The 8605-nt window shown below is 46.4% G+C and overlaps 1 protein-coding gene across 1 annotated transcript; it reads left to right on the plus strand.

Annotated features, from left to right (window-relative positions):
- Window positions 1-7012: 7012 nt before the first annotated feature.
- LOC126108216 (uncharacterized) lies at window positions 7013-8266 on the plus strand. The gene is made up of 3 exons (XM_049913450.1): window positions 7013-7166; window positions 7263-7580; window positions 7698-8266. Exons 1-3 carry the CDS (start codon window positions 7016-7018, stop codon window positions 8264-8266), a joined length of 1038 nt encoding a protein of 345 aa, XP_049769407.1. The 5' UTR covers window positions 7013-7015.
- The last annotated feature ends 339 nt before the right edge of the window (window positions 8267-8605 follow it).

Raw genomic sequence — 8605 nt, forward strand, 5'->3', positions numbered from 1 at the left:
GGGGGGAAGGTATCAGTCAAGAAGATGTGTAAAAATCTAATTTTTAGGCCAAATAGTTTTTGTGGAATCGAATGATAAGAGTGTCAAAGCAGTCGGAACACGATGTGTCTGCACAGGCGAGCAGTGCAGTGACAAAATCGCGCACAGCGCAGAATGCAGGGAGCACGTCTTTGAAGCAGCGAAAGGCTTAATGCGGCTGTGGTGGCTTTGCTTCATAAACTGCGCGCTCCCCCCTAAACGTAAGTTTGCGAACTATGCTATACTATGGCGCTGCTTCTATTGGCGCGTGCGTCGTGTGCAACTGGCAACGCAGCAATCTCCCGCGTCTGGGCGGGCATGCGCGAGCCGCCAAGATAAAAGAATTGAACTATAGTCTAGTAGCAGCCACGCGGCTGTCGCTTCGCGTCATCAACAGATGGCAGTGCAGTAGCCGCTCTTGCAATTGCTGCAGTGCCGATTCTATCTCCCTGCAGTTTTTGACGCCAGTTTAGAAGAAAAAGAGCGAGTTGAATGTGTGAATTAAGGTCTGAACGTGTTCGCCAGATAACGATAACAGACTACCGCCGTATATATTAAGGCAGTTCCCAGCAACGGCAGGGCAAACGCTTTCCGCTGTGAAGCAGCTACCTGCTTCATTGAGGAAATGGCGTTGTCACCTGGAAGTGGCAGACGCTAGTGGTAGACATGGCGTTATGGATATGGACCCACTCGAAAGGCAGTGCATTTCATTAACTACACTCTGATCATCATAAGAATAAACCTGGTGTAAGAAAACACAATTGCCATGATTGGTCAGAAGCACTAGCAGACGTACACTGGTGTTGTTACATTCTTGGAAGTAGGGCCTACTTATAGATTAGCTATATTATTACTACGTTACGTGACATAAAACTTTAAGATGTTCAAATGTATGAAGAGCCGTCTGCACATCCTACATCTGAATGCCGTGAGGCCACTGCCTGCTCGCGCTGTAAGCAGGCAAACTTCCTCCGGCAGTGCCCCAACCTACAGTCCCCTCCCTCCTGCTACACCTGCAACCTCCCACATCCCACTTACTCCCAGAAATGCAAGGCCTGACCCTCTCCCCCACTCCTGAACTCATTGAACTCACCATCCCCCCCCCACCCCAGCTGAGGACATCATAAGGTTCATAACCATCGTCCTCCAGAATGTCCACCCATTCTAGTGCCCCCACACTCTCCAGCAGATATCCCTCGCTGCCCGATCTGTCTTCCACCTCAACACGTATGCCACCTATTCCCATAATCAAGTCCATTTCACCTTCCTCAGTCTCGACACCCTCGTCTATATCCCTGTCATGGTGTGACAGCACCATATCTTCTTTAATAACATCCATTCCCTTCCTGCCAACAAGAACCTCCTCCAGCACACCCTCGCAACCCACCACGTGGATGTCTTCCTACTTAATGAAACCTTTCTTCAGCCCCAACACACAGCACCGTACACAGCTCGCCCTACCTCCTTCGCCGCTCCAATAACCCCCTCCCGATAGCGTGTGGTGGAGTAGCCATTGGCCACCACTGCCAGATCCCTATTCAACTCCAACCTCTCCTTCCCGAGCCCACAGAACACCTGATCCTTAGTCTCTTCTTCCCAGGCCTTACCATCACCTGCGCCACCATCTATGTCCGCCCTAGCGCCCCTATTCCTTTTCACTTCCTGTCTCACATTGACCATACCTTCTCCTCCTATGTGATTGCCGCCGACCTCAACGTCCATAGTCGTTCTGCAGCCCAGTTTTGGCGGTGGCATCTGTTCCTCTCCTCTTTCCAATGCAACCTCGTTCCCATTCCCCAGTACACCCACCCTGAATCCAACTCCGCTCCCGATGTCATCCTGTCCTCCCCTAACTTCCTTGGCCACATAGCGGTGGGTGTCCTGGATCCCATTGGTAGTGACCATCTCCCTGTCCTCACCGTTTCAGGCTGTCGTCGCCCCCACCCCGACCCTTGTAAAGAACATTGCCTGAAGTATGTCCATGATTATTCCCATGCTGACTGGAATGCCTATCAGGATACCCTATCTACACAGGTCGATAGCCACCCCTACACCTACCACCACCCTGATGATATTACCCATGCCGCCTCTCCTCCAGCAGACCTTGTCTGAGGCTATGGAGGCCCACATCCCTTCTGCCGCCATCCACCCCCACCATCCTACCTTATCCCCACAGGCCATCCTCCTCCTCCATGAATCCCGCCGTCTCTACCGTGCCTTCCTCCACACATGTGACCCGGACACACTACGACACCACAGGCAACTACAAAGGCACATTAGAAACTCGCTCGCGGCTAAGAAACGCCGGGACTGGCGATAGACATGCACCCGTCTTAATCCTACACTTCCTATCAACTTGTCCAATTACTGGTCACCCTTCCGCCGCTTTACCGGTTCCAACCCCCCCCCCCCCTCCCTACTATCCTCTCCATCATGATAACCAACAATTCCCTGACAGCCTTAGTAAGGCCAGTCATTTTGTCTCCTACCTCTCCAATATCTTTACCATCCCAGATGATGCCCAGTTTGATTACTCCCTCTTCCCGGATGTCCGCGATCGAACTGACACCTCTGTCCTCCTGGTTTCCAGTACTTGGACAACATTGTACACAACGAACTCAATGCCCTCATCACTACTCAGGATATCATCGCTACACTCCACACAAAATGCAACACTGCTCCCGGTCATCATTGTGTCGCCTATTGCCGCCTTCGTGAAGCTCCTGCCTCCTTCCTCTCCACTTAGCCAGGCTCTATAATGTGGTCCTGTCCACCGGCTACTACCCTGACCTGAGGAAAACGTCCCATATCCTGATGTTCCTTAAACCCGACAAACCGCTATCCATTGCCTCCTCCTACTGTCCCACCAGTCTTACCTCAGTCTTCAGCAAGATCTTGGAATCCATCCTTACCCATCACATCCACCAGCATCTCCGCCAGCACCGCCTCCTTCCCGTTACCCAGTGTGGCTTTCGGCCATCCTCTACCAATGACCTTCTCCTTCATCTCACTCATCTCCTCTCCGAACAGCTCAATTCCTGTCACTCTGCTCTTCCTTTCCCTCGACCTTGAACGCGCCTGTGACCGTGTGTGACATTCCAGTCTCCTCTTCAAACTCCAAACCTTCGCCCTTCCTATCAACTATGTCCGTCTGGTCAGGTCCTTTCTGTCCCAACGTCCTACCTATGTCACCATCCACAACACAAATTCCTACATCTTTTTCCCCTCCACCGGTGTGCCCCAAGGTTCCGTCCTCTCCCCTCTTCTGTACCTTTTGTATATAGCGGACATGCCGCCGCCTTCAACCCCCCCATCCACCTTCTCCAGTATGCCGGTGACACCGCCTTCCTTGCCCTGGCCTCCACCCTGCAGACTCCCAACACCTTCTCCAATCCCATCTTGGCCAGTTCACCACTTGGTGCAACCAGTGGTTGCTCAAGGTCAATCCATCTAAGACCCAGGCGATCACTGAAGGCAAAACCACACCTCCCTTCTGTCTCCTCAACTTCTATGTCACCATTTATTGCCGTCCTATCGCCCTCACCCCTACCCTTAAGTACCTTACCATCACCTTTGACCGTCGCCTCTCCTGGACCCCCCATCTTCGGACAATCCAAGCCAAGTCACGCTCCCGACTCTGTCTCCTCAAGCTCCTCTCTGGCTGCACATGGGGTCTGGACCCCTACAACATCCTCCACACATATAAATCCCTCATCTGTCCTATCCTCTGCTATGCCCACCCTGCCTGGATCTCTGCCTGTCCTACCTTTTACAAATCTTTTCAAATCCTAGAACGCCATGCTCTCTGCCTCATGTGTCGCATCCATCGCCCCTCCCCCTCGTGGATCCTGTATGACCTTATTCCTTTCCCGTACCTCCTCCTTTTCCTCGAACGGATACGAATCCTCTATACCTCCCGTAAACTTGATCCCCCTCACCCGTTTGTCTCTCCCATCCTCTCCCACCCCCATCCCCTGCCGCACCTGTATTCCCACATCCCACCTGCTCTCCATCTCTCCACTCTCCTTACCCTCTCCCAAGGTGGCTTCCACCAGCTCTCCCTCCAATTAACTTTGATCTTCCTCTCCCACTTTCTGTGTTTTTTCCTCAGGGCACCCTCTGTCCCTTCTCTCTCTTCTCCCTTCCTCACCCTGGGCTTCTCCTACCACCCACACCTTCTTTCCTCCACCCACCTCCCCTGCCACTGGCATCTCCACTCTCCCCTCTCCCTCCTCCCCTACCGTTTTCCTCTTTTGGCAGGTCCCGGGACTGGCACACGTCCCATGAACATTAGCGCGCCAGAGATCATTGTTATCGGCTTTATGTGCGTGCTGTCGTGTTTATGCTTCAGTGTTTTCGCCGCCCTCACTCCTTCGTTCACGTGTGTCGTCTCAATCATCAGTGTTCGTGCACAGTGCTGACAGTTTCCTTGTTTTTTCTTTGCGTGTGAATGGCTTTGTGTTTTTTAATTACTGTGTCTACTGTTTTTTTTAACACCGTTATGTTATTTCTGTGTCTTCATTGGTTTTCTCTTTTTTTACTGCCTGTGGCTGAAGAGTGGAGTAAAGTTGCCACTGCCAGCCCACCTTATGTAAGGTGTAAAAGACAATAAAGAAAAAAATAAGAGCCATCAACATTAAGAAAACATAACAATATAATTTTAAGACAAAAATTAAAAACCAAACACTTTCTATTTGGACTGTCTTCATCGTTTTATACCACGGATGTAGGTAAGTCTCGTAGAAACATGAAAAACAATGTTTTTCGCAACATCGAGCACGGCATACAAATTTCATGCTTTCCGTCTGGTCACTGAAGAAGCGCATAGTAGTGCTGGAATTTCTCCAAATATAGTTTCATTCTCTTTAAAAATTAAATGGCTTTCGAAGCTATATTGTTTCTTTCCTCGTCTCTTTTTACATCTGAACTGCAGCTGGTCACATCATTGCAGGTTAGTTGGACAATTGGCTGGCCAGTGCTGTCCAAGTTTAATGCTCCGGTATTGTTGTTGTCCCGCATTATCGCTCAGTCTATGTGCGTGTAACACAGCATAAAACGTATCCTTATGATCGTACTTCACTGTACCGGTCTCAGCTTGGTTTCCGCTCCACGTGAAACGAAACCCAATTATATTGAAGCAAACGTGCAAGAATTCATGGCGTAATGGTTACATCAGTTTTATTCTTATGATGAACAGATTATAATTACGTTGTGCTGTCTTCCAGCATCGTCATTATATCAGACCGGCGAGTGCGTTGATAGACGACATTCTTTGGAGGCAAACGACCGATCTGAATACTAGACGGTTCGCGTTATAACATTGCCCCGATTTTGAGAGAAAAACATAGATAAAAATAATCTCAGGGACATATGAATTAGAATGTGAATGATTAAACTGCGAATGAACGCTGAAAGTGTTCGGCCATGACCCCCAAACAATGCCACAAACAACTTCTCTCTGAAGTGGACCAGTTTTTTTTTTTTTTTTTTTGTTATAGGATGAAAAGTGGCGGTGGCACTTAGGTCTTTTTTTTGTTTTTTTTCCATTTCATTAAGGGGCTTTCAAAAAAAGTTGGTAAAAAAAAAAGTGGTTAGCGTGAGCAGCTACGGAACGAGACGTCCTTGGTTCAAGTCTTCCCTCGACTGAAAAGTTTAATTTTTTATTTTCAGACGATCATCAAAGTTCAGGCACTCACACATAATCAACTTCGCTCTCCAAAATTCCAGGACATGTTCAGATTTGCTTGGACATATACAGGATCTGACGGTCTACACACGGAAAAATTTGAAAACGTTAAAAACATATGTTTAGACAGAGCACAGGGAAAACTGAGCGACTGTGAAACTATTGCATTCATTTGTTGCAGTTTATGTGACAAACTCTTGTGTTTTCATCACTTTTTTGTGAGTGATTATCACATCCACAAGAAAACCTAAATCGGGCAAGGATGATGAATCTTTATACCTATACGCCAAGTGTACAAGTTAGGTGGGTCGACAACATATTCCTGTCTTGTGACGCACATGCCGTCACCAGTGTCGTATAGAATATATCAGACGTGTTTTCCTGTGGAGGAACCGGTTGACCTATGACCTTGCGATCAAATGTTTTCGGTTCCCATTGGAGAGGCACGTCCTTTCGTCTACTAATCGCACGGTTTTGCGGTGCGGTCGCAAGACACAGACACTACACTCATTACAGTTAACAGAGACGTCAATGAACGAACGGACAGATCACAACTTTGCGAAAATAATAGAAAGTAAAATTTTAACACGAGGGAAGACTTGAACCAAGGACCTTGCGTTTGGCAGTTGCTCACGGTAACCACGGGAAGACGGCGCTCGTAAGCTTACGCTATCGTTGTGTGGCGTATCCTGCGCATGGACTACTCAGTTTGTATATTTTGCTTATTTTTTTCATAGTTCCACACAACTTCTTCCTGTTTTCTCGATTGATCTGTGTTCAGTTTTTCAAGGCCTATCCACTGTGCCAACGTATAACTAAATCTGAGGGGGGTGCGATGGGGAGGTTCCCTTGTGAGCGTTGGTGAGGGGATGTCTCGTGGGGAGTGTCTCCCGACAGTACGCACTTGGCTGTTTTGACGTTTACTGACCGGAAGTTGGTTTCACGTGACGAGGCATCCTATTCGAAGACGCCATTCATGTTGATGTTTGCCTTGTGCTCCATTTAACTGCTTTCGTTGTTTGTTGCTGCTTCTTGTTATTTCGTTGCTGCTGTTCCATTTTGTTATTGTTTCTTGTTATTGTTTAGTTTGTTTTAGTAAACATGAGTGATTCCCAAGAAACGCTCTATAAGTGTGAGGAATGCAGTTCAGAGTTTAAAATGCGAAAGAACCTCTACGCCCATATGAGGAAAGTTCATGAACTTGATATCCATGTGTCTAAAAAAGGAAAAGGCAGTGAATTGTGTCCCCAGTGAGGAATTGCATTTATGAGATGCAGTTCATTAAAACGTCATCAAATAACTGTGCATGGCATGAAGTCGGAGGAAAACAGTCGGAAATGCCGCATTATATGCCCACAGTGCTCTCTCTCGTTTCTCACCTATGACACACTGAGAACACATATTCAAGAGAACCATGACGTTAGTTTTGAGTGCCAGGAGATAGAATTTGGTTGTCTTGCAGGTTTGTTTTTTATATTTATTGTGTTAGTCACGTTTTAGTAAATTTTGTTGATCCCAAGTACATAACTTAAAAATACTGCCTTAACATTGTTTTCAGACTTTGAAGAGTGGAAAATTTCTTACGAAAAAGTAAACCATGTTCGTTATGTAATGAATTGTTCGGAGCAGGAGCGACTAGAAAAACGTGTTCGATATTACCACTGCCATCGCTCTTTCAATTTCAATTCTAAAGGAACAGGTGCCAGGTGTGTCAAAAGTATGGGCACGAATAAAATAGGCAGTACTTGTCCATCCAACATGCAAGTGACAATAACAGAGGACAAATGCTGCTTAAAATTTTTTCCAAAACATATGGGACACACCCAAGATGTTGGAAGAACATTTCTGCATAGGAACGAGAGGGCAGAATTGGCAGGTAAAATGGATTATGTTACACTTATGTACATGAAATTATCAAATTTATTTGTGTGAACAGACGTAGGGTCTATCAATGTGCTTCATTTTTATTTCCTTTTTTTTTTTCTTTTTTCAGGACGGCTGTCACAGGGTGTTCCTGTTGGACGAGTTTTACAAGATGTCCGAAGTGCACCAATCGCTGCAAGTGTGGAGAGAATCCATCTCCTTGAGAAAAAAGATTTGCATAATATAAAAAGGGATTTTGATATTGGTTATGCAACGAAGAAGCATGAAAATGATGCAGTGAGTGTGAAATTGGGGGTTGAAGAAATGAAGAGACAAAGTGACAACCCAGTACTGTATTTCAAGCAGCAAAAACAAGTGGATCCTAATTTTCAAGATGAAGACTTCATTCTTATTATAATGACAGACTTTCAGGCCGAACAACTTCTAAAGTATGGAGAAGATAAAATATGTGTGGATGGCACTCATGGCATGACTGCATATGATTTTCAACTTTTTACTATTGTTGTTGTTGATAGATATGGAGCTGGAATGCCAGTTGCATTTTGTTTTTCAAATAGGGGAGACATGTGCTTACTGTCTTTTTATTTCAAATGTGTGAGAGAAAGGGTGGGCACTGTAAAGACCAATGTGTTTATGTCTGACGATGCACAGCATTTTATAATGCATGGTCAGCAGTAATGGGACCTGTGCCAAACCAGTTGCTGTGTTCTTGGCATATACAACGGAACTGGTCTCAGAATTTAAGGAGAATTTCTGGGGGTAGTGAGAAAAAATCAGCAGTGTTTAGTTCACTAAAGCGACTTCAGACGGAACTGGATATAGATGTTTTTAGTTGTAGTCTGGAGAAAGTGGTGGAAAACCTATTGAATGATCCGGATACTGCAGAATTTGGCAGGTACTTTCTTAAGATGTACTGTCAGCGAGTGGAAAAGTGGGCGTATTGTTTTAGGCACCGATTGGGCATCAATACAAACAATTACAAATCTTTAACATATTGCAGCGTGTCAGCAACTGTGA

The sequence above is a fragment of the Schistocerca cancellata genome, chromosome 11, assembly GCF_023864275.1.
Source record: "Schistocerca cancellata isolate TAMUIC-IGC-003103 chromosome 11, iqSchCanc2.1, whole genome shotgun sequence".
NCBI lineage: Eukaryota > Metazoa > Arthropoda > Insecta > Orthoptera > Acrididae > Schistocerca > Schistocerca cancellata.

Coding starts and splice junctions, on each gene's coding strand:
- LOC126108216 (XM_049913450.1), top strand. CDS start 7,016: ATGAAGTCGGAGGAAAACAGTCGGAAATGCCGCATTATATGCCCACAG. Junction 7,167..7,262: donor AGAATTTGGTTGTCTTGCAG/GTTTGTTTTTTA, acceptor CATTGTTTTCAG/ACTTTGAAGAGTGGAAAATT. Junction 7,581..7,697: donor CGAGAGGGCAGAATTGGCAG/GTAAAATGGATT, acceptor TTCTTTTTTCAG/GACGGCTGTCACAGGGTGTT.